Source organism: Thunnus thynnus, chromosome 4 (genome assembly GCF_963924715.1).
Source record: "Thunnus thynnus chromosome 4, fThuThy2.1, whole genome shotgun sequence".
In the NCBI taxonomy this organism is placed as follows: Eukaryota; Metazoa; Chordata; class Actinopteri; order Scombriformes; family Scombridae; genus Thunnus; species Thunnus thynnus.
This window is the reverse complement of record NC_089520.1, coordinates 207,501-234,005: the sequence shown is the minus strand read 5'-3', so window position 1 is coordinate 234,005 and position 26,505 is coordinate 207,501. Positions and strand designations below refer to the sequence as shown.

The 26,505-nt window shown below is 44.1% G+C and overlaps 2 protein-coding genes across 3 annotated transcripts in view; both read left to right on the top strand.

Annotated features, from left to right (window-relative positions):
* The first annotated feature begins 904 nt into the window (after positions 1-904).
* On the top strand, positions 905-14,177 carry pcif1 (phosphorylated CTD interacting factor 1). 2 transcript variants are annotated; one of them, XM_067586086.1, is made up of 16 exons: positions 905-1,010; positions 2,545-2,703; positions 2,817-2,941; positions 3,398-3,523; positions 3,674-3,807; positions 3,914-4,068; positions 5,888-6,035; positions 6,134-6,217; positions 6,295-6,394; positions 7,458-7,617; positions 8,126-8,295; positions 9,419-9,505; positions 9,591-9,775; positions 9,946-10,039; positions 10,819-10,994; positions 11,070-14,177. In XM_067586086.1, exons 2-16 carry the CDS (start codon positions 2,577-2,579, stop codon positions 11,389-11,391), a joined length of 2,193 nt encoding a protein of 730 aa, XP_067442187.1. In that variant the 5' UTR covers positions 905-1,010; positions 2,545-2,576; the 3' UTR covers positions 11,392-14,177. The 2 variants fall into 2 exon arrangements, with proteins under 2 accessions (XP_067442187.1, XP_067442188.1); XM_067586087.1 differs by having other exon boundaries at positions 919-1,010; positions 2,549-2,703.
* A 4,810-nt stretch (positions 14,178-18,987) lies between these two features.
* LOC137180829 (deoxynucleotidyltransferase terminal-interacting protein 1) overlaps positions 18,988-26,505 on the top strand; it is an 11,207-nt gene continuing 3,689 nt past the window's right edge. The window contains exons 1-10 of the mRNA XM_067586085.1: positions 18,988-19,325; positions 20,347-20,417; positions 22,997-23,093; positions 23,639-23,737; positions 23,883-23,942; positions 24,081-24,137; positions 24,286-24,344; positions 24,629-24,671; positions 25,070-25,128; positions 25,267-25,327. Of these exons, the coding sequence (XP_067442186.1) occupies positions 19,251-19,325; positions 20,347-20,417; positions 22,997-23,093; positions 23,639-23,737; positions 23,883-23,942; positions 24,081-24,137; positions 24,286-24,344; positions 24,629-24,671; positions 25,070-25,128; positions 25,267-25,327 (681 nt within the window). The 5' untranslated portion in view covers positions 18,988-19,250. The remainder of the gene's footprint in view (positions 19,326-20,346; positions 20,418-22,996; positions 23,094-23,638; positions 23,738-23,882; positions 23,943-24,080; positions 24,138-24,285; positions 24,345-24,628; positions 24,672-25,069; positions 25,129-25,266; positions 25,328-26,505) is intronic.

Here is a 26,505-nt window from a genome sequence, read left to right as displayed (position 1 = left end):
CGTCTTTTACCGACGGACACGCCCCCTTATTGGATATCAGTTATTGATTGGACGCTGCAGCTGATCTGACTGATCTGATACATCACTGAGTGGAGACAGATTACAGGTTAAACTCAGGTGTATCAGTCCTAAATTTTATATTTTATTTGTTTTCTGATTCAACATCTAGTTCAAAATCTGTTTACTGTCAACAAAAGAATCATAAACAACTTTCTTCATTTATCAGAAAGATTTTTCTTTTCTGTTATTTCCTCATTAACTGTTATTATGGATCACAGGGAGAGTCTGTCTGTCAGCAAGAAACAGTTTTTAAACACATTTATATTTTATATCATTTATCCTCATTTCCATTCAGTCACACAGCTGAGTGTCAAGTTTGATAAGAGTTACATCATTTCAATTTTTCCCTGAAACATTAATCCTAATAAATAATTTCCAGTGTTCATGGGTTAGGGTTAGTTGTGCCTCTGAGCAGGATACAGTAGAGAGTACAAATACTGCAGGACACAGTATAAATACTGAATGCAGGTGTTTGTTAAACAGCTGCTGCAGTGATAACTGTGCACCTTTATTAGTGTCCCAGTGCACATGTGTGCCAACACAAAGTCCATCACAAGTCTCTACAGCGGTGATCAGCTACCATCATTAGAAACAGATGTGGCTTCACATGACGCTTCAGAGGAAAGGACGTCTCATTTCTCTGAACACATCTTTCCTCGCATAGTTTCCTCGCGCCTGTCCTGCATCCTCAGTGGAAGAGACTGAGATGCAAGTGAAGGAAACGTGGATGCAATAAAGATACTTAAAATGTTCCCACAGCCTCGTCGACCTGCTCAACATGGCGGCTACAACAGGTCACCTCGGAACAGGAAGCGGGTCTACACTTGCGCCTGCGCAGTCGCTCATCCCGGGTCCCTGTAAAGATGTCTGAGCAGGCGGGGAGGGAGCGGAGCGGAGGACCCGAAACAAACGGACAGAACCTGCGACTCTCCGCAAATAAACCAGTCAAGGTAAGGGCAGGCGGCCCCGCAGAGCCGCTCCGACGGCACCGACACGCAGCGGAAGGTTTCGGCCTTCAGATGAAGCGGAGTACCGGCGCGCAGAGCGGCAGAGTTTGTAGCAAACAGCAGAAATAGTGCGCAGGACGCGCAGCGCTGTGGCAGGGGCGTGTCCGCCATCTTGTCTAAGAAGTGGCGCCTAAACAGCAGCTGTCGCTCCGTGCGGACACGGAGCGGGCCGCGCAAAATGGCCGTTATTGTCGGGCGCTGACGGCGGCCCGGGCCCGCGGCGGTGTGTTTCAGGGACTTTAGCCGGGGTTGGCCCCGCGGTGGACCGGGACTCAGAGCCAGTGTTTCCGTGTCTGCCGGCCGGGCTCCGGAGGAACAGCCGCAGCCTTTTGTTGTCCCCCCCCTCCGCTGCTTCCCCCTTCTCCTCCTCCTCCGTGTTTGTTTGGAAGGACAGCCAGGCGCATGCGTGTAACTATGGCGCTCGTTTCTGCGTATTAGAAGGAAAACAACCAGGATAGATTCAGTTTATTCACTCAGCGGTTTAATATCACATCAGAGACACGCAGACTCGGTTTATCTGGAGTTAATTGATCATTTTGATCGGATTTAACTCTGATATCGTTCCGTTATTCGCCTCCTGCCGTCAGACCGTCCGTGACAATCAGTTCGGCCTGGAGGTGTTACACAGAAATCTGTCACCTGTCAGATTCTGTGGCCGTTTAGTGCTAAAGTAATTTATCCAACACACACCTGTTCACCTGTTCACCTGCATACATGGTCTCCACACTTTACTTCAGCACACGATCATCTTCATCACTGATTAAACAGGCAGTTTGCTTTATTAAATGCCAGAAAACAGTTTTTTTTTTAACAAAACGTCTTCACGTTTAAACCCCCAAAATACTTTCACACGTATATTTGTTTATGTGTAGACACATATGCATGTGTGTGCATTTGTTTTTAACAGTTTTACTGGATTTAAATGTGTTTTTATTTGATTTTATGATCTTGTTTCATCTCTGTAATATTCTACATATTAGTTCTTGATCAACCTCAGCGCTGTTGTGTTGTCACCTTGTGAAGCACTTTGTAACATTTGTTTTGAAAAGTGCTGTATAAGTTTATATAATATTATTATTATTATTATTATTATTATTGTCGTTGTTATTGAATATTCAGATAATAAAAACAAAACACTTTGGAGAAACTGTTCAGCTTTTTGCTTGAAAAATGAATCACTGATTAAATAGTAAATTAGCAAATTAGCAGATTTTCCTCATTTCTCTAGTTTTAAAGGAAACTTTCACCCACCTGACAAACTAAGAGGCAGGTAAATATTACATTTATTTTACTATGATGGAACCAAATCTTCATCTGTAAATGTGAAGTAAGATAAAATCATCATCATCGTGTTTACAGGACCAAAGAACAGCAGGAACAGAAGCTGCTCAGTTCTGGTTTCTGCAGTTTGAGTGTCGTCAGATTTTCACTGTTAGATGTTCCAAACACTGAAGTTACAGCTTCTCCTCCTGTCCAGGTAGATCCATGTCATTCTGACGAGCAGCTGAGATGTCCAATGACAGCCAGGGATCGGTGAAGGGGGAGGCGGCCATGATGCTGTCTCCCTCTGCCCCCGCCTCCTCTCAGGGGCCTCCCCTTTCTCCGTCCGCCACCTCGAAACCACCTGAACTCCCAGGTACACCTGTCTGTCTCTCCCCTGTCTGTCTGAACTCCCAGGTACACCTGTCTGTCTCTCACCTGTCTGTCTCTCACCTGTCTGTCTCTCACCTGTCTGTCTCTCTCTGACAGATGAACTGGTCCAGGCTGGTTGGTCGAAGTGCTGGTCTCGGCGGGAGAACCGGCCGTATTATTTCAACAGATTCACCAATCAGAGCCTGTGGGAGGTGCCAGTGCTCGGTCAGCATGACGTCATCGTGAGTCATTTTCCAGAAAACTGTTTCATGTTGTGTTCAGACCAAACGTGAACGTTTTTGTTTGGCGTGATTACATAGAAAGTCAGTATAAAGACACGAGCAGACGCGAATTCATGGCGGCTGATGGGGAAAACGCATCCAAGATGAAAATGTTTGAACTTGAGTGAAAACTTTGGGAGAATTGAAGCATTTATGATCATCGTAGAGATGATAGAGAGAGCAGAGAGAGTCTGGAGGGAAAACAACAGAAGGAACAGAGTCTCTGATGAGAACTGAAAACAAACACTGACACTGATTGGTGCGTCCATTAGAAGCTTACAGCTAACGCTAACGTTAGCTTTGCATCTGGTCTGAACACACTATTACTGTCTCAGTTCAGTCTGATTAAAACAGTAAATATGTTGTTATTGTTAATTAACTGCAAAAAGTGTATATAAAATGTTTGTCTGTCTGCAGTCTGATCCTTTAGGTCTGAATGCGGCTCCAGCAGAGGGCGGAGACAGTAACCTTGGTAACGGTCAGAGAAAGAGGAGGAGCTCTGATGAGCAGGGGGCGGGGCCTAACAGCTTAAAACGCACCAAGGTAAAAACTACCCACCTGGTCATGTTATCAGTTTACTTAAGAAGTTAATGAGGAGAACCTGAACCATTAAACGAGGGACTGGTGTGCAGTGGATTGTGGGAAACTGAGTCCTCAACAGTATCAGAGAGTTCTGTCTTTTTGTTGTTCCAGGTGGAGCCAACCACACCCATCTCTCCCAGTACGCCTGGTGTCAAACCCTGGAGTGCTGCCCCAGATGAAAAACAGACGCCAGCAGCTACACCCACAACACCAAGCCCCGCCCCCGCCCCGTACAGACCAGCTGTGTGAGTACTGAGGCCCCGCCTTTTCCAGTTAGCATCTGTAGCATCTCAGTTGCTAGTTTTTCCATCTGGAGGTTTAAATGTACTGTGGTCTTATTTCTGTTGTCAGTATCTACTGGGACCTGGACGTTCAGACCAACGCTGTGATCAGAGAACACCCCCCCGCCAACCACCTGCCCCCCCACCCAGAGATCGAGCTGCAGAGAGCTCAGCTCGTCACCAAGCTGAGGCAACACTACCACGAACTGTGCCACCAGAGAGAAGGTACCATCATACCTGACACGCCTGACCCAAACCCGACCCACGCCTGACCCAAACCTGGCCCATGCCTGACCCAAACCCGACCCACGCCTGACCCAAACCCGACCCACGCCTGACCCATGCCTGACCCAAACCCGACCCAAACCTGACCCAAACCTGACCCACGCCTGACCCACGCCTGACCCAAACCCGACCCACGCCTGACCCATGCCTGACCCAAACCCGACCCACGCCTGACTCAAACCTGACCCAAACCCGACCCACGCCTTATCCAAACCCGACCCACGCCTGACCCACGCCTGACCCAAACCCGACCCACGCCTGACCCACGCCTGACCCAAACCCGACCCACGCCTGACCCATGCCTGACCCATGCCTGACCCACGCCTGACCCATGCCTGACCCACGCCTGACCCACGCCTTATCCAAACCCGACCCACGCCTGACCCAAACCCGACCCACGCCTGACCCACGCCTGACCCACGCCTTATCCAAACCCGACCCACGCCTGACCCAAACCCGACCCACGCCTGACCCACGCCTTATCCAAACCCGACCCACGCCTGACCCAAACCCGACCCACGCCTGACCCACGCCTTATCCAAACCCGACCCACGCCTGACCCAAACCCGACCCACGCCTTATCCAAACCCGACCCACGCCTGACCCAAACCCGACCCACGCCTGACCCACGCCTGACCCACGCCTGACCCACGCCTTATCCAAACTCGACCCACGCCTGACCCAAACCCGACCCACGCCTGACCCACGCCTTATCCAAACCCGACCCACGCCTGACCCAAACCCGACCCAAACCCGACCCAAACCTGACCCACGCCTTATCCAAACCCGACCCACGCCTTATCCAAACCCGACCCACGCCTGACCCAAACCTGGCCCAAACCCGACCCACGCCTTATCCAAACCCGACCAACGCCTGACCCACGCCTGACCCAAACCCAACCCAAACCTGACCCACGCCTTATCCAAACCCGACCCACGCCTTATCCAAACCCGACCCACGCCTGACCCACGCCTGACCCAAACCCGACCCACGCCTGACCCAAACCCGACCCACGCCTGACCCAAACCCGACCCACGCCTGACCCATGCCTGACCCACGCCTGACCCACGCCTTATCCAAACCCGACCCACGCCTGACCCAAACCCGACCCACGCCTGACCCACGCCTGACCCACGCCTTATCCAAACCCGACCCACACCTTATCTAAACCCGACCCACGCCTGACCCACGCCTGACCCACGCCTGACCTACGCCTGACCCACGCCTGACCCACGCCTGACCCAAACCTGGCCCAAACCCGACCCACGCCTGACCCACGCCTGACCCACGCCTGACCCACGCCTGACCCACGCCTTATCCAAACCCGACCCACGCCTTATCCAAACCCGACCCACGCCTTATCCAAACCCGACCCACGCCCGACCCAAACCTGACCCATGCCTTATCCAAACCCGACGAACGCCTGACCCAAACCTGACACACGCCTAACCAACACCTAACCAATACTTGACCCATGCCCAACCCAAACCCAACACATACCTGACACGTACTGAGCATGTTCATTGAGCCACTCAACACGGAGGCTGGCCCTTGCGCCAGGCGAGTAGTTCTCATTGGACTGAATAGGCACCATCTTTGAGTCCTATCCAGTTCCTATAATGCATCCACGGTCTCGGACCTGTTGGTCTGACCTGGGACTAGTTGGTCACCAGGATAATTGAACTCTAAGGTTATGTAACAGTCTGAAAGTCTGTATATGGTGTGAATGAGGTGGACACCTGTCTGTCTGTGGCTCAGGTATCGACCCGCCTCGGGAGTCGTTTAATCGTTGGCTACTGGAGAGGAAAGTGATCGACAAAGGTCACGACCCCCTGCTGCCGAGCGACTGTGACCCTGTCATCTCCCCGTCCATGTTCAGAGAGGTCATGAACGACATTCCCATCAGGTACTTGTCTGTCTGTCTGACTGGACAATATGCATAAAGTATTTAGATTATCTATGACTTCTGTATTGATTATATGTTGATATCTGTGTGTGTCTCAGGTTGTCTCGTATTAAGTATAAAGAGGAGGCCCGGAAGCTGCTGTTTAAATATGCTGAAGCTGCCAAGAAGATGATTGACTCCAGGTAGGTCACAACAGACGGAGGGGAGGGGGGGGGTGATGCACAGGAGGGCTCTGACCTCTGACCTCTGACCTGTGCAGGAATGCAAGTCCAGAGAGCAGAAAGGTGGTGAAGTGGAACGCTGAGGACACGATGAACTGGCTGCGCCGAGATCACTCCGCCAGCAAGGAGGACTACATGGTAACCTGTGACCTCTGACCTTCTGTACATGCTTATTGAGATGTTTAGTCTCAGGCTGTTTAACAAACACACACACTTCCTCCAGGAGTGAATGTTTCATTTTGCAGCAGCTTTTCTCAAACATTTCAATACAGTTTGTGATGTTTTATGTCTTTTTATCTCTTTTTGTGGTAAAATTGCAGGAATTGGCAAAAATTGCAATCAGAGTAAAATAATGTGATTTATTTAAACTGCTGCCAGTGAAGAGTCGTACGTAACGACTTCCTGTAGATCACAGAAACAACACAGCTGAACATGAGAACCATGAGGACTCAACGTTCTATAAAACAGAAAATACTGTACTTGAGTTCCATTTATAACTTTTATTAAATAAACTTTCAGCTCAACATCAGCAGCAAATAAAATCATCAATAATGTTATTAAAATAAATCTAGTTGGATGTTTGAGGCAGATTATGTCTCCTGACTCACTGAATCAAACCTCATCTGGGAACATTTGGGAACATTCGGGAACATTTGGGAACATTTGGGAACATTTGGGAACATTTGGGAACAGTTTTGCTCGTCTATGGCATCGTGTTTGTTGACAGGTGAGATTTGTCGTCAGTTGCCGTCACACCAAACGCCACGATTGGTCCAAACCACAAGCAGCTGCTGATTCAGACGTTTATGTGGAAAAGTTGCTGTAATTTAGTGAAACTGCAGCTCTGATAAATATTGTGGGGATTTCTTTAATTTGCATTAATTATTATTATTATTATTGCAAAAACACGTTTTCCTGGAGGAAGTGATAATGTTTAAGCACAAGGTGGCTCATACGTGATGAACCAGAACACCTGAGGTCAAAGGTCATCAGATCTTCAGCTGTATGTCTTGGACAATCAGGTGGAAGGAGGAACCAGCTGATCACCTGGTGGAGGAGGAGCACCTGGGAACATCTGGCTGAGGCCTGTGTCCTTCAGACACCTGTAGACACAGCGCTGACGTCGTCCTCAGACCGTCTGTTTAACACCAGTACTGTTTAAACGTTCCTGATACCTGATGTAGGATAACTGTGTGTGTAGGACCGGCTGGAGCACCTGCGGCAGCAGTGTGGTCCTCATGTCACCGCCGTCGCCAAAGACTCTGTGGAGGGAATCTGCTCCAAGATCTACCAGCTGTCTGCAGACTACAGCCGCCGCCTGAGACAGACGCACCTGAGTCTACTGCAGGACCCGCCCACAGGTACACACACACACACACACCTGAGTCTACTGCAGGACCCGCCCACAGGTACACACACACACACACACACACACACACACACCTGAGCAGAACCTGCCCACAGGTACATACACACACACACACCTGAGCAGGACCCGCCCACAGGTACATACACACACACACACACACACACACACACACACACACACACCTGAGCAGGACCCGCCCACAGGTACACACACGCGCACACACACCTGAGCAGGACCCGCCCACAGGTACACACACACACACACACACACACCTGAGCAGGACCCGCCCACAGGTACACACACACACACACACACACATACACACACACACACCTGAGCAGGACCCGCCCACAGGTACACACACACACACACACACACACATACACACACACACACCTGAGCAGGACCCGCCCACACACACACACACACACACACACACACACACACACACACACACACACCCCCCTGATCCTGTTTGCTGTGTGTCTCCGTGTGTCCAGAGGCGTGTGCGTCCCCGCAGCAGTCCCGGTTGGTCTACTGTTATCCGGTGCGTCTGGCGCTCCCGTCGCCACCGCTGCCTCGGGTGGAGCTGCACTTTGAGAACGACATGGCGTGTCTGCGCTTCAGAGGAGAGATGGTCAAAGTCAACAGAGGTCACTTCAGCAAACTGGTCAGTACTGATGATGTCACAGCTCTTGGAGCATTTCTCAGTACGGGTCTCTGAGAAGACCTCATATTAATACTAAACATGGTGTGAAGTCCTTTAAAGGGGAGGTGTTATGCTATGTGTATATAACGTCACAGTGTCGGATGTTCATGTTTAAAGTGTCCAACGTGTTAAATAACGAGGTAAACGTTTGTAGCATTAATCCCTGTGAGCAGGAAGCAGCAGCTCTGCTCTGAACGCTTCGTTTCCAACGGTTTTATCTGCTGTTAGCCGAGCTGACGTCAGTTTGTGACGGATGTCTTTATATGGACGTCTGCTGCGCTCCGGGAGTAGTTACGCCGAGCCACGACGCCGTCACACAGCAGCAAAGTAAAATAAGTAGTTTACCTGTTGGAGGTGTGCTGGTCGTCTGCAGCTCTTCATCAAACATCATCATCATCACTGTGGCTGTTTCTGCTTGTACTCTTCCTCCCTGTTTTATTTATCACTGATCCGCTCAACAAACAGCTCCACATTTTGTTGTTTCAACCGGTTTTTAGCTCCGCTAACGAAGCTCCGCTAACGAAGCTCCGCTACGTCAGTGAGGAACACGTTTTTACTTCCTGTAAATTATTCACAATAAAAGTCTTCCTTTAGTTAGTCATTGAAAAGCTTTTAATTTGAAGCAGTAAAGCAGGAAAAACAACTCTGATACATAAAGCTGACCAATCAGAACAGAGCGGGCTCATCGGGAGGCGGGGCTTAGAGCGACTGGAGCTAAAACGGAGCGTAAGAGAAACTGTGTGTATGAAGTTGCTGCATAAAGGAGCAGTATGAGATCAATAATGAGTTCTCTGAACTGAAATGAGCAGAATAGTTCCTGTGATCACAGAGCAACCAGCAGAGTGTGTTTATGGACTCAAACTCTCACTGATACCTGGAACATAAACTAAAATTGATTGATTGATGCTAATCAATCAGTAAACCTGCAGCAGATATGATCATGTGAGCAGCTGTTTACGTATGTTGATGTTAGTCTGTGACATCATCACTGAGTAATCAGCTGGCACACCTGGTCCATATCAGCTGTTAGTGTTTCTGTACACCTTTGACACCTGTCTGTCTCTCTGCCTGTCTGTGTGTCCAGGAGTTGTTGTACAGGTACAGCTGTATAGACGACCCTCGCTTCGAGAAGTTCCTGTCCAGAGTCTGGTGCCTCTTGAAGAGATACCAGGTCAGCTGACTCTCTGTCAACCACTCAGCTTTCACCTGCTCTCACCTGTCAGTGTACCTGGTTAATAAAGCGTCTGTGTGTGCAGGTGATGTTTGGCAGCGGAGCTAACGAGGGCTCGGGCCTGCAGGGGGCGCTACCGATGTCTGTGTTCGAGGCGTTGAACCGGCAGTTTGGAGTTTCCTTCGAGTGTTTCGCCTCGCCGCTCAACTGCTACTTCAAACAGTTCTGCTCAGCTTTCCCCGACACCGACGGCTTCTTTGGATCCAGAGGGTGAGACAGGTGTTTCTGTGAGACAGCAGACCTGTTAGACCAGTCTGTCAGATATTCATTGTTCACTGTGCCACACTGCAGCAGGATGATCTGACACATGCTGTGGTCACATGGTTATACAGTGCAGTCATGTGATTACAGCGATATAAATAACCTGTATGTGCTTTTAGGCCGTTCCTGTCTTTCTGTCCAGCCAGTGGCTCGTTTGAAGCAAATCCTCCGTTCTGTGAAGAGCTAATGGACGCCATGGTGACGCACTTCGAGGTGAGTCTCATATAAACCTGCGTCTACCTGTGTCTACCTGTCTACCTGTCTCTACCTGTGTCTACCTGTCTACCTGTCTCTACCTGTGTCTACCTGTGTCTACCTGTGTCTACCTGTCTACCTGTCTACCTGTGTCTACCTGTGTCTACCTGTGTCTACCTGTGTCTACCTGTCTACCTGTCTACCTGTGTCTACCTGTCTACCTGTCTACCTGTCTACCTGTGTCTACCTGTGTCTACCTGTCTACCTGTGTGTACCTGTGTCTACCTGTCTACCTGTGTCTACCTGTCTCTACCTGTGTCTACCTGTCTACCTGTGTCTACCTGTGTCTACCTGTCTACCTGTGTGTACCTGTGTCTACCTGTCTACCTGTCTACCTGTGTCTACCTGTCTCTACCTGTGTCTACCTGTCTACCTGTGTCTACCTGTGTCTACCTGTCTACCTGTGTGTACCTGTGTCTACCTGTCTACCTGTCTATCTGTCTACCTGTGTCTACCTGTCTACCTGTGTCTACCTGTCTCTACCTGTGTCTACCTGTCTATCTGTCTCTACCTGTCTACCTGTGTCTACCTGTCTACCTGTGTCTACCTGTCTCTACCTGTGTCTACCTGTCTATCTGTCTCTACCTGTCTGTCAGACCTGCCAGCAGAAGGTCTGTTGTTTCTTCTGGTGAACTCCCAGGATGCTGTGAGGAGTTGAGATGCTAACAGTGGTGGATCAGATGGCAGCAGGTGTTTCAGTATATACAGGTGTACATATTGACATATCTGTGTCTCAGGACCTGTTGGACCGCTCCTCTGAGCCGCTGTCCTTCATCGTCTTCGTCCCGGAGTGGCGTGACCCGGTGACCCCGGCTCTGACCCGCATGGAGAGCAGCCGGTTCCTCCGTCACCAGCTGAGCGTCCCGGCCTACGAACACGAGTATCGCTCTGGCAGCCAGCACATCTGCAAGAGGTACTGGTACTGCAGTACTGCATCGATACTACACTGTATTACACTACAGTACTATAATACTTCTGTGTATTTCAGGGAGGAGATGTACTACCGGGCGGTGCACGGTACTGCGGTACTCTTCCTTCAGAACGACGCTGGTTTTGCGAAGTGGGCTCCGACTCCGGAGCGTCTGGCTGAGCTCATGGCGGCATACCGCCCCTCCTCCTCACGCCCCGCCTCCCTGTCCTCTCCTGGCCCCGCCCACAGCACACCTGGAGACAGAGACTCCGCCCCCAAGGCCGCTGACAGGACACAGAGCGGCATGATGTCACCAGGCAGCCATGACAACAACAACAACAACAACAGCAGCAGCAGCAGCAGTAGCAGCAGTCCACAAGACAAGATGGCCGCTGTGTAGAGGGAGGGGCTTAGCGTGTGGCCACGCCCCTTCACCTTGTTTAAATTTAGTTTTTTTCAGCGTTTGTTTGTTCTGTTTGTTGTCTCATCTGTTCAGATTGTCCCTCACCAGCACCTGTAGCACCCTCAGCATCTGTCAACATACCGTCGCCAACAGGGGGCGGGGCCAACTTTCTGCTTCCCTTCTGTTGGCTTCTTCTGCGTCCCCTTGACACAGGACACTCCGCTCAGACCGGCTGTTGTGATTGGTTGAAGCTCTGACATCACGGCGCCTGGAGCGTTTGTTCAAGCTGCCGCTGAGTCACGTTGTTGCTTAGCAACAGGCAGCAAAGCCAATAAGGAGACGGCTCCAGCAATAATAAAAACCTTTCCTTCACCTGTGATGTCATCTGTGATGTCACTGGACTTCTGACTGGTCCCCACACCGACAGGGCTGATTGGTGATTGGTTGACAAAGGCAGCTATCGTTTCTATTGGACTCTTCTTTTTTGAGTCGGACAGAATCCAGCGGCTTCAGGCCCCGCCTCCTCAGGAGAGCCCGACCAATCAGTGCGCGTCCTGTAAAGGAGGCTCCGCCACCAAACTCAGACCAGGAACCCGCCTGCAGGGGATTGTGGGAAATGGAGTATTCAGCAGGCAGGAGGAGGCGGAGTCAGACACGGGACAGACGGCTGACGCTGGCCGCCTCACCCTTCCTGTGGTTGTCACATGATCAGATGTGACATCATCAGTGAGACGGGTGTTTGAGCAGGTTAATAGAGTTACATAGTGTGAAGTCATCTGGTTCAAATAAATAATAAACAATGTTCAGCCCAGAAAACAAACAAACAAACAAAAGATGAACGACTGGTTCTTTAGTAAAACATAAACACTAAAGGAGAGAAGCCAACTACGACTCCCAAAATGCATTGCAGCAAAAACATCCGTATCCACATCAGTTTGTCGTAAGACTCCAGTTTACATTCAGTCTTCTGTAACTGGCCTGATGTCTCACATCACATCACTCTGACATGTTTCTCTCTTTATATTGTTTTTATTCATCACTCTGTTTTCTCAAACACTGACTTTTTTCAAAGCGTTACAACTTTTCTTTGAAAATCCGACTTTTGTTCCCCCAGAATACGACGATGTTTTCTGGAAACATTTGGACTTAATGTCAACGTGTTTCCTTCGGGACAGAACATAAAGCTGTAGTTGTTGCAGTGTTAAAGAACATTTTAACATTCAAACTGAGGTCAAATGATTTAGGAACCAGTGGCTCCTCCCACTCAGTAACTCTATTGGTTGGTCCTCTCTGTCTGCTCTCTGATTGGCCGATGAGCGGTCCTATCAGGCGTCTGTTGCCGTGCGGCAGCAGCTGTGTAGATATTTGTACAGTTAAACTGATCTGAAGTCTGTTGATGTTATTTTCCTCATCTGCTGTTAAACTGATTGAAAAAACAAATTGAATTGTACGTTTAACTGTTCCGATGCTTTTTTATTTGATTTAATTTAACAATTTTTTAAAGAGATGGAGATGTGTTTCCTGTATTATACAGCTTATGATAGTTTGTTTTAAACTAAACCAAAGTGTTAAGAAAATCTATATCTTGTATGTAAAAGTAGAAGTGTGTATGCATCAGTAATGCTGAAGTCTAACCAGCAGAATACGCCTCCACCTTATTTTTATAATTCTCCGCTGTTCTTTCCTGTTCCAGTGATCCGTTGGTTTGTTTTTTATGGTTTGGGTTATTTTGGGTTTTGTTGTGCATGAAACTTTTGGACTCTAAACAATGTTCGTATTCCTGAATGTGATTTTCAGGCCGAGTCTTCGTGCCAAGCGGCGTCGCTGCACAGCGTCACACTTTAAAGGAACAGTCCAACACTTTAGTTTATTGTAAATGTAAATGACTTTTGCAGATGTTGGAAGGTGAATTTTGTTTCTCTTTTGATGGAGCTAGGCTAGCAGTTTCCCCCTGATGCCAGTCGTTGTGCTAAGCTAGGCTAATGTTGGACTGTTCCTTTAATATTTCTGTAAAGTCAGTGACACATTTATATTCTTATAAAACAACATTATACTGAACAGAGAAGGTGTTCTTGTAAATAAGTAGAGTTCTCATAATCTTCTAACTACAAGATCATCGTTTAAAGAAAAGATGACATGAGAAAATGCTTTTAACTGAAAAATCTTTTTCATAATTTCAGCAAATTATCTTTGAATTAAGATCCATATCTCATCATTGCTACATGAAGATCTTGTAATTATGAGGTTTAAAGTTTTATTTCAATTACGAGAAAACAAACTGACAAACGAGAACGTTTTCTGTAATGTTGAGAACAGATTTACTGACAGTTTTCTGAAGATGTAGAACTTTTAAAGATAATTACAAGATATTTACCTCATGATTGTTAGAACCCAACTTCATAATAACAAGAATAATTTCAATTATCAGACCTTAAAAACTACACAATCTTTCTTATGATAAAAATGTCTGAATTTTATCTCAGTTACGAGGAAACGTGTCCAGTTTTGAGTCTTTGTTGAAAACGTAAATGTTTCTTTACTTTTCTGATTCAAACCAGCAGGAACTTTTTAAACTGTGACTCTTTTCACCACATCACTAAAAACTCTGATTGTAAATATGAAGTGAAGTTCAGTCTGACGCTGCGTGGCGACGCCGCCGAGCGACGAGCAGCCGACTGTTTGTGGGTCCTCGCAGCCGGAGAATGTAAATACAGTCTGTCCTTCGTCCTGCCTGCAGACAAACTGCAGCGTCACTCTCCCAGTAAAGATATATCCAACCCTCAGCCTGCCTGTCTGTCATGTTCTACTGAGAACGCCGAGAACACAGAACATTTACTGACAAACACGTTCTAATGAGAACACAGAACGTTTACTGACAAACACGTTCTACTGAGAACACAGAACGTTTACTGACAAACACGTTCTACTGAGAACACAGAACGTTTACTGACAAACACGTTCTAATGAGAACACAGAACGTTTGCTGACTAATACGTTCTACTGAGAACACAGAACGTTTACTGACAAACACGTTCTACTGAGAACACAGAACGTTTACTGACAAACACGTTCTAATGAGAACACAGAACGTTTACTGACTAATACGTTCCACTGAGAACACAGAACGTTTACTGACAAACACGTTCTAATGAGAACACAGAACGTTTACTGACTAATACGTTCTACTGAGAACACAGAACGTTTACTGACTAATACGTTCCACTGAGAACACAGAACGTTTACTGACAAACACGTTCTAATGAGAACACAGAACGTTTACTGACTAATACGTTCTACTGAGAACACAGAACGTTTACTGACAAACACGTTCTACTGAGAACACAGAACGTTTACTGACAAACACGTTCTACTGAGAACACAGAACGTTTACTGACAAACACGTTCTAATGAGAACACAGAACGTTTACTGACAAACACGTTCTAATGAGAACACAGAACGTTTACTGACTAATACGTTCCACTGAGAACACAGAACGTTTACTGACAAACACGTTCCAATGAGAACACAGAACGTTTACTGACTAATACGTTCTACTGAGAACACAGAACGTTTACTGACTAATACGTTCCACTGAGAACACAGAACGTTTACTGACAAACACGTTCTAATGAGAACACAGAACGTTTACTGACTAATACGTTCTACTGAGAACACAGAACGTTTACTGACAAACACGTTCTACTGAGAACACAGAACGTTTACTGACAAACACGTTCTACTGAGAACACAGAACGTTTACTGACAAACACGTTCTAATGAGAACACAGAACGTTTACTGACAAACACGTTCTAATGAGAACACAGAACGTTTACTGACTAATACGTTCCACTGAGAACACAGAACGTTTACTGACAAACACGTTCCAATGAGAACACAGAACGTTTACTGACTAATACGTTCTACTGAGAACACAGAACGTTTACTGACTAATACGTTCTACTGAGAACACAGAACGTTTGCTGACTAATACGTTCTACTGAGAACACAGAACGTTTACTGACTAATACGTTCTACTGAGAACACAGAACGTTTACTGACAAACACGTTCTAATGAGAACACAGAACGTTTACTGACAAACACGTTCTACCGAGAACACAGAACGTTTACTGACTAATACGTTCTACTGAGAACACAGAACGTTTACTGACTAATACGTTCTACTGAGAACACAACGTTTACTGACAAACACGTTCTACTGAGAACACAGAACATTTACTGACAAACGTTCTAATGAGAACACAGAACGTTTACTGACTAATACGTTCTAATGAGAACACAGAACGTTTACTGACTAATACGTTCTACTGAGAACACAGAACATTTACTGACAAACACGTTCTACTGAGAACACAGAACGTTTACTGACTAACACGTTCTACTGAGAACACAGAGCATTTACTGACAAACACGTTCTTCTGAGAATACTACTAATACGTTCCATTGACAACAGAACGTTTACTGACAAACACGTTCTACTGAGAACACAGAACGTTTACTGACAAACACGTTCTACTGAGAACACAGAACGTTTACTGACAAACACATTCTAATGAGAACAGAACGTTTACTGACAAACACGTTCTACTGAGAACAGAACGTTTACTGACAAACACGTTCTACTGAGAACAGAACGTTTACTGACAAACACGTTCTACTGAGAACACAGAACGTTTACTGACTAATACGTTCTACTGAGAACACAGAACGTTTACTGACAAACACGTTCTACTGAGAACACAGAACGTTTACTGACAAACACGTTCTACTGAGAACACAGAACGTTTACTGACAAACACATTCTAATGAGAACAGAACGTTTACTGACAAACACGTTCTACTGAGAACAGAACGTTTACTGACAAACACGTTCTACTGAGAACAGAACGTTTACTGACAAACACGTTCTACTGAGAACACAGAACGTTTACTGACTAATACGTTCTACTGAGAACACAGAACGTTTACTGACAAACACGTTCTACTGAGAACACAGAACGTTTACTGACAAACACGTTCTACTGAGAACACAGAACGTTTACTGACAAACACGTTCTAATGAGAACACAGAATGTTTACTGACTAATACGTTCTACTGAGATCATGTTCTACTGAGTTCCCTCCCTGCTTAATAAAAGTTGGTGGAGGAACCTTGCTGTGAAGGGTCTTAAACATCAGGCAGGCGTCAGTGTATTTCATGACAGTTTTGCAGCTCAGGGATTATATTTGCCAGAACTATACAGTAGTAATTATAAACATTATTAATGATTATACAGTAGTAATTATAAACATTATTAATGATTATACAGTAGTAATTATAAACATTATTAATGATTATACAGTAGTAATTATAAACATTATTAGTGATTATACAGTAGTAATTATGAACATTATTAATGATCATACAGTAGTAATTATAAACAGTATTAATGATCATACAGTAGTAATTATAAACATTATTAATGATTATACAGTAGTAATTATGAACATTATTAATGATTATACAGTAGTAATTATAAACATTATTAATGATCATACAGTAGTAATTATAAACATTATTGATTATACAGTAGTAATTATAAACAGTATTAATGATTATACAGTAGTAATTATAAACATTATTAATGATCATACAGTAGTAATTATAAACATTATTAATGATTATACAGTAGTAATAATGAACATTATTAATGATTATACAGTAGTAATTATGAACATTATTAATGATTATACAGTAGTAATTATAAACAGTATTAATGATTATACAGTAGTAATTATAAACAGTATTAATGATCATACAGTAGTAATTATAAACAGTATTAATGATCATACAGTAGTAATTATAAACAGTATTAATGATCATACAGTAGTAATTATAAACATTATTAATGATTATACAGTAGTAATTATAAACATTATTAATGATTATACAGTAGTAATTATAAACACTATTAATGATTATACAGTAGTAATTATAAACATTATTAATGATTATACAGTGGTAATTATAAACAGTATTAATGATTATACAGTAGTAATTATAAACAGTATTAATGATTATACAGTAGTAATTATAAACAGTATTAATGATTATACAGTAGTAATTATAAACAGTATTAATGATTATACAGTAATACTCAGCGGTGTCAGTCTAACACTGTGAAAGCCTGCTGAGCCTGTTGATGGTTTCCAGCTCGTCATACAGGACGTTAAGTGAGGATGATGGTTTCATTCATATCTAGTTTTTTCTGCTGAAGTTGTTTGTTTGTTTCTTACAGAACTAAAACTAACCAGGTCGTATTTGTATGACTTTCTTCACTTGTTTTTGAAGGATAAGGTGGAGTCGAGGATAACAGTGAGATCTTTAACATGAGGCTGCTTGGATGATCTCTGCAGACACTCCGAGTCATGAGGCCTGAACTACGAAGCAGGTTCAACGTATTCAGGATATCTGGTCGTTATCCGGCTTCACTGAAGCCAACATGATATATATATAACATAACCAGAACTACGAAGCTGATTATCAACCAGCTCAGTCAACCCGGAGGTTTCCTGTCCAGCTACGACTGCGTTCATGTGAAAGACGCGGGTTGTTAATAACGAGCGACGTCATCAGAACCATGAATGAAGTTCTTCATGTGAGATGAGATGAAACGGTGAAACCAAGAACCTGCAGATTCAACCAAGTGAAATGTAAACAAGCCTGTAATCATGAAACAGAATAAGAGGATGTAGAAACACTAGAAATCATAAATAAATAACATGTAGGAATTATTCTATATGACTGAAGTATAGAGGGAGTATTTTTACTGTTTAGAAACCATCTGAATATGTCACATAACAAACTTAAAGTAACGTCAGACTGTTTCTGCTGCTGAAGCAAAGAGTGACTGATGATTTATAATCATGGAGCCAATTAACAGTGAGGATTATTGTTCTCTGGTTTTTATCTCCAGTTTTCATTACACAGGTGTCTGATGTTATTCTGACTGCAGCAATGAATCAGAGAGTAAAATCATCCTCACTGTCAGCTTCACTCCGGGAGAAAATACATTTTATACTATTAAAATGCAGCTAAAATCATCATTACGTTTGTTAGAAGCTCTGTTTTATAACCAGAGTGGAAACAGAAAGTCTGGAACAATAAAATGTTTCAACTGACCTATAAAAATGTATATTGATCTTTTTTACTTGTCACCTTATTGTAACTCAGGACTTTTGTCCATGTCGGGATCCTGTAGGAATAAGGACTCTTTTTTCCAGTGATCTGATTGGTCAGTGGTCGGAGTGTTGATCCTCTGAAGTTAACCTGCACCGGAGCAGGTCAGCTGTTCAGCGTCAGTTACCATGGTGATGAACCCCGGTAAGAAACGAACCAGCATCAAGTGACAGAAACCATAGAAACAGATTAGACTAAAAGTCAGATGTTCTCAGCGTCATTATGTATTGTTTGTGTTTTTATGTCCACGTGTTGTGTGAAAAATCAAACACGAGCTCGGGTTGTTCACCGGAAACCGTGAAAACAAAATAAAACGCGTTTCTGAAAGCGCTTTTATTCTGAAGGGACCGGAAGAGTGTTTGCCGCTGGCAACTAGCTTCACAGACCCGGAAGTGACCGGAAACAAACATCAATCTGTCGGTAACTCGCTTGTCGGTCGGTGAGCAGCCGTACGTGTCCCGGTGTCTGTCAGCACGAGGACTCACGGTACCGAGCCGGTACCGGCAGTTTGTAACAGCCCCGGAGATAAAACATCGTCCGTTACCTTTAGCCGCAGTTAGCCTAGCCTAGCAGCGTTAGCTCGGTTGGACCGGAACAGACCGGACCCGTTTCCACCATGGGAGCCCACCGCAGTGAGGGAGGCCGGGACTGGCTGCAGCAGGACGGGCCGGAGCCGCCGGAGCAGCTCCCGGTACGACCAGAGCTAACAGTTAGCTTAGCTTTGTTAACTGCTGCTCTGTTTAACCGATAAACATTGATTACATCGGTATTGATTATTTTATTGGGCCTAACTATCGATAATGAGCTTTTTCAGCTGGGATTTCTGAATGACTACAGATTCAGGTTCATTATCGATTTAGCTGCCGATTATTTTCTCGATTAATCGATTTGTCTATCAACTGTCGAAGGGTGACGTCATTAAATGTGTTTTATCTGATCAAAGATTTTCAGTTCGCTGAAGCGTCTGACAGAAAAGCCTGAAACAGCTTTCTGTTATCTAGTTCCTGATTGATTACTGATTGATTAATCGATCAATGGTTTCAGCTCTAAACAAGATGTGTGTTTAGTTTCAGCTCCTGATCCGGTTTAAACCTCTGAAAGACATCAGAGTTCTTTCTCTCCTGTAAAACTTATTACTGTACAAAGTCTTATTGATTATGTTATGATATATTTATTCTACTCTTCCTCGTCTTTGTGCTCCTCTATTTCCTTCTTTATGACTTTAAACTGTTTAGTTTTAACTGTTTGTTCATTTTTATTTTGTCTTGTGAAGCACTTTGTTACGATGTTTTTAAAGGTGCTATAAATAAAGTTTATTGTTATTATGTATATATTTTAAGAAAAACTCCAAATTCTCTGATTGCAGCTTGTTAAATGTGAACATGTTCAGTAAACTGAAGATCTTTGAGTTGTGGACAAAACAAAACATTTAAGGACGTCGTTTTTGGGAAACACTGATGAGGACCAAACAACAAACTGAATAATCAATAAAATAATCGATAGTTGCAGCTCAAACATTCAGTCATAACGTGTCCGATTATGTTTGAACCTTAAACGTGTCGAAGTTCTTTCTGTGCTGAGACTTTATTCAGCTGCAGGTTCTCAGTGGAACATCTGATCTCATGGTTCTGTGTGTGTGTGCGTGTGTGTGTGCGTGTGCGTGTGTGTGTGCGTGTGCATGTGTGTGCGTGTGTGTGTGCGTGTGTGTGTAGAAGCCGTGGAACTTGATGATCAAACACAGACAGATTCACAGACGAGGACGACGCTCACACATGACAGTCAGGTCAGTGCTGCTCTGTACTGGTCATACTGGTCGTACAGGTCTATACTGATCTGTACTGGTCCATACGGGTCCGTACTGGTCCATATGGGTCTGTACTGGGCTATACGGGTCCATACTGGTCCATACAGGTCTGTACTGGTCCATACGGGTCCATACTGGTAGCGTTGGGTGATGAAATGATGTCGATATGGGATCACAATAACAGTTATGTCAATAATGATGATAAACTTCTAATAATCTGTAACTGGGATTATAACCGGTTATAATCTGTAACTGGGATTATAACCAGTTATAATCTGTAACTGGGATTATAACCCATTTATAATCTGTAACTGGGATTATAACCCATTTATAATCTGCAACTGGGATTATAACCAGTTATAATCTGTAACTGGGATTATAACCGGTTATAATCTGCAACTGGGATTATAACCCAGTTATAATCTGTAACTGGGATTATAACCGGTTATAATCTGTAACTGGGATTATAACCGGTTATAATCTGCAACTGGGATTATAACCCAGTTATAATCTGTAACTGGGATTATAACCCAGTTATAATCTGTAACTGGGATTATAACCAGTTATAATCTGTAACTGGGATTATAACCCAGTTATAATCTGCAACTGGGATTATAACCAGTTATAATCTGTAACTGGGATTATAACCCAGTTATAATCTGTAACTGGGATTATAACCCAGTTATAATCTGCAACTGGGATTATAACCAGTTATAATCTGTAACTGGGATTATAACCCAGTTATAATCTGCAACTGGGATTATAACCAGTTATAATCTGCAACTGGGATTATAACCAGTTATAATCTGTAACTGGGATTATAACCCAGTTATAATCTGCAACTGGGATTATAACCAGTTATAATCTGCAACTGGGATTATAACCCAGTTATAATCTGTAACTGGGATTGTAACCCAGTTATAATCTGTAACTGGGATTATAACCAGTTATAATTTGCAACTGGGATTATAACCGGTTATAATCTGTAACTGGGATTATAACCCGTTATAATCTGCAACTGGGATTATAACCCAGTTATAATCTGTAACTGGGATTGTAACCCAGTTATAATCTGTAACTGGGATTATAACCAGTTATAATCTGTAACTGGGATTATAACCGGTTATAATCTGTAACTGGGATTATAACCAGTTATAATCTGCAACTGGGATTATAACCGGTTATAATCTGCAACTGAGATTATAACCGGTTATAATCTGTAACTGGGATTATAACCGGTTATAATCTGTAACTGGGATTATAACCGGTTATAATCTGTAACTGGGATTATAACCGGTTATAATCTGCAACTGGGATTATAACGGGTTATAATCTGCAACTGGGATTATAACCGGTTATAATCTGCAACTGGGATTATAACCCATTATAATCTGCAACTGGGATTATAACCCGTTATAATCTGCAACTGGGATTATAACCGGTTATAATCTGTAACTGGGATTATAACCGGTTATAATCTGCAACTGGGATTATAACCCGTTATAATCTGCAACTGGGATTATAACCGGTTATAATCTGCAACTGGGATTATAACCGGTTATAATCTGTAACTGGGATTATAACCGGTTATAATCTGCAACTGGGATTATAACCCAGTTATAATCTGCAACTGGGATTATAACCCAGTTATAATCTGCAACTGAGATTATAACCGGTTATAATCTGTAACTGGGATTATAACCGGTTATAATCTGTAACTGGGATTATAACCGGTTATAATCTGTAACTGGGATTATAACCCGTTATAATCTGTAACTGGGATTATAACCAGTTATAATCTGCAACTGGGATTATAACCAGTTATAATCTGCAACTGGGATTATAACCCAGTTATAATCTGCAACTGGGATTATAACCAGTTATAATCTGTAACTGGGATTATAACCAGTTATAATCTGTAACTGGGATTATAACCCAGTTATAATCTAACTGGGATTATAACCCATTATAATCTGCAACTGGGATTATAACCAGTTATAATCTGCAACTGGGATTATAACCAGTTATAATCTGCAACTGGGATTATAACCAGTTATAATCTGTAACTGGGATTATAACCGGTTATAATCTGTAACTGGGATTATAACCCAGTTATAATCTGTAACTGGGATTATAACCAGTTATAATCTGTAACTGGGATTATAACCCAGTTATAATCTGCAACTGGGATTATAACCAGTTATAATCTGTAACTGGGATTATAACCAGTATAAATGAGTTTGGCTGTTTCTTTCACTGGTTTTAGTTTGGAGTCATTCAGGCAACATTGAATCAAAATGATCCAAACTGCCCCGAAACACATTTCATGAAGCCAAAAAAGCCCTACCCTGGTTCATACTGGTTCATACTGGTTCATACTGGTTCATACTGGTCTCTACTGGTCTCTACAACTGTTACTGTGCCGTCACTGTTGAAGAACCAAGTTTGAAGTGAATTTCGAATGTCAGGAATTTTGTAGAGCAGAAAGTGGCATCTGTAACTGGAAGTGCAGCAGCTCATACTGGTTTAACTGGTGTACTGTGTGTGTGTGTGTGTAGTTATACGGATCCTCAGGTGTCCATGGACCTCCTGAGGGCGGTGCTTCAGCCCAGCTTCAACGATGACATCATGGCCGTGTTCAGGAAGTACCAGAAGGTGAGAGCCAGACATGGACGACATGACGCCCCCTGGTGGCTGCTGCAGGTCATAAGTCCCGCCCCCTCTATGTTAGGAGGGGGCGGGACTTATGACCTGTGACATGAACCGAACTAAAATATCAAAGTTCACGTCAAATACGTTTTTCCCAAAGATAGTTTCTTTTATTTTAGGTTGTTATCATCAAGTTGATGTTTGTTCAGATGCTCGTTTCTCTGATCAGTTTGATTTTAATTAGTTATTTGATGATATGTGAAGGGGGTGTGGCGTCATGATTGACAGCTGCTCTCAAACCTCCGTCAGACGAGCCGAGTGACCGCAGCAGTTTCTGATAGAAGACGCTGATGAAGGTTTTCATGTGTGATTCACTCCCAGCTGTAGCTGCTGGTGACCAGCTGGTTTTGGCTGGTTTTGGCTGGTTCCTCGGTTCACTCGGCTCTCGGCGGCGGGACGGCTGTCAGTCAAGTTGAGGGGGCGTGTCCTTCGGGCCGTCAGAGGGCCTGTGAACAGATGTGTGAACACATGTTGGGTTCTGTTGGTTGCAGTTCTTTGAGAAAGCGGCGGAGAACGTGAAGGAGAACGTTGGAGAGGACGTTCAGACGGATCAGCTGATCAAAGAGGCCTGCAGGAACGTTCTGGAACATGTAAGACACCTTCCTGTTGTCTGACCTCTGACCCCTGCTGTTACTGTGACATCACACCAGGTGTTTTCTGAGCTGCTGCTGGTTCCAAAGGTTCTGTTTGTTTTTCTCGGTTTGGTTACCGTGGTTTCCTCTGATGTCATCACAGGCCAAACAACTGTTTCCAGAGGGGGAGGTGAAGAGGCCGGGGTCAGAGGTCGCCATCAAGGTAGGAACATGTAGAACCAGCCATGAAGTAGAACACATGATCTAGAACCAACCAGAACAGTTAGAACATCAGATCCAGAACCAAAGAGAACAGCTGCTGTGGTTCTAAACTTGTGTTTGGTTCTGTGTGTTCTGTCAGAGATCCAGAGCAGCTGACGAAGACTGCAGTCAGAGAGGAAGCCCCGTTCTCAAGAAGGTACCGTGACCTTTGACCTCTCGGGTCTGACGATGACTGTCAGGTGACGTCATCATGATGCGGACTCATGAACACGGGTCTGAATGTTAAAGGTTCTGTTGTGTCTGAATATGGAGAACCTTTACCAGCGCTTGTTGTGTCTCCTCAGAGGAAGAACCGTGTGAGTGCTGCGGTCGTTTCTGATCGACCTTTGACCTTCTCCAGTCAGTGAGTATCACAGAACCTCCGCAGTGAGGTTCCACCGTTACTGATTCACACCAGCTCATCAAATATGATTCAACATTAAAATATACAATAATAATAAATATTATAAATATATAATGATATTTTATACAAAGTCATTTAAATTCAGTTCACAGTTATAATAAACTCATTTATATGTTTAATATTCACACCTGTTTTATGCTCAATAAACCTTTAAACGACGTTCTTCACTTCCTGGTTCTTAGAACTGAAGTCTGATAATTAAACTAATGAGAGTTTCTCCTCAGAGTGAAGCTGAAGTCTGATCCCATCAAGAGAGAAGGACCCAAGGTCAGTACGCAGTCCCACTGTGACATCACGGCGCGTCTGTGACATCACGGCGCGTCGTCAGTGTTCCCGCTGCTGATGAATCTCAGTTTCATCGGGATGTTTGATTCCCGTCGGCCGTGCGGCTGATTGGTTTCTTCTCACGTTATTGATTATTGTGCTTCTGCAGCGTTTCAGTTTATTAACGACGTCAGAGACCGAGATCAGAAACGTTCTGCAGACAAACATGTTGGAACCTCGTGTTCTAACAGATTCACTCTCAGAGTTACAGAAACGTTCCTCATGTTCTCCTCATGTTCTCCTCATGTTCTCCTCATGTTCCCCGGATGTTCTCCTCATGTTCTCCTCATGTTCCCCGGATGTTCCCTTGAGAACTCCTGACATGTGTGTGTGTGTTTCAGTGGGATCCGTCCAGACTGAACGACAGCAGCACGTTTGTTCTCGGCTCCAGAGCCAACAAGTGAGTCAACAACATGTAAACAACATGTAAACAAGTAAATAACATGTTAACAACATGTCAACATGTTAAAATGTAACAGCATCTAAACAAACAAACATGAAAATGTAAACATGTAAACGAGGTGTGATGTCACTGCAGGGCGCTGGGGATGGGCGGGACCAGAGGACGCATCTATATCAAACATGCTGATCTGTTTAAGGTAACACACACACACACACAGTAACACACACACACACAGTAACACACACACACACACACAGTAACACACACACACACACAGTAACACACACACACACACAGTAACACACACACACACAGTAACACACACACACACAGTAACACACACACACAGTAACACACACACACACAGTAACACACACACACACACAGTAACACACACACACACACAGTAACACACACACACACAGTAACACACACACACACACAGTAACACACACACACACAGTAACACACACACACACACAGTAACACACACACACACACAGTAACACACACACACACAGTAACACACACACACACACAGTAACACACACACACACAGTAACACACACACATAGCAGGGAAAACTAAACTGTGATGATCTACATCAGTTTGGTCATGTTGGTTGTCATGGTAACGTGTTTCTCATGTGTTCCTGCTCAACAGTAACGGTTTCCAGGTTTCCATCAGCAACCAATTCTTGGCCTTTGGTTGCCATCAGTGGCAACTACTGAACAACAAACAGCAAAATAAATACATGTTTATATTTATTGTATCAGTGATATTTGTAATGTTGCTGTTACAGTCTGAACCGTGTCGCTGTTACAGTCTGAACCGTGTTGCTGTTACAGTCTGAACCGTGTTGCTGTTACAGTCGGAGCTCAAAGGTCCAGAAGAACATTTGAAAGGTAGAACCAATGCAACCAATGCCTGCAGGATTCATTTAGGATGAATCAGTGATTGTATTTGTTCACCAGGACCTGACGGTGAACACGATGACTGACGACACCAAATATTCAGATTCTGTAAAGTATCAGATAAAAGTCAAACTGTCAAACTACATTTAGTTTGTTTTAGTTTAGTTACTGTAACAAACCTGTTAAACCTTCTTTTATGTCACATTTCTGTTATTAACAACATGTTGAACTACAAACACACACACAGGATCTTCATGACTCAACATAAAGGAGACTACAAACAACAACAATATGTTCACTCTCTGATTCCACTTTTAAACGTTAGTGTTTAGTGAACATCCGACTGGTTTAAAACAAACTAAACATCACGTTCTGCTCTGATGGTTCAACAGTCACAATCCTTCAGTTTGTGTCGTCAATGACTGAATCTGCCCAAACAACAACAACAACAACAACAACA

Excerpts from the sequence above, each read along its gene's own strand:
- pcif1 (XM_067586086.1), top strand. The coding sequence starts at position 2,577 with ATGTCCAATGACAGCCAGGGATCGGTGAAGGGGGAGGCGGCCATGATG. Across the intron at positions 9,506-9,590 it reads GCCTCTTGAAGAGATACCAG|GTGATGTTTGGCAGCGGAGC; the intron begins GTCAGCTGACTC and ends CTGTGTGTGCAG. Across the intron at positions 10,040-10,818 it reads CCATGGTGACGCACTTCGAG|GACCTGTTGGACCGCTCCTC; the intron begins GTGAGTCTCATA and ends TCTGTGTCTCAG.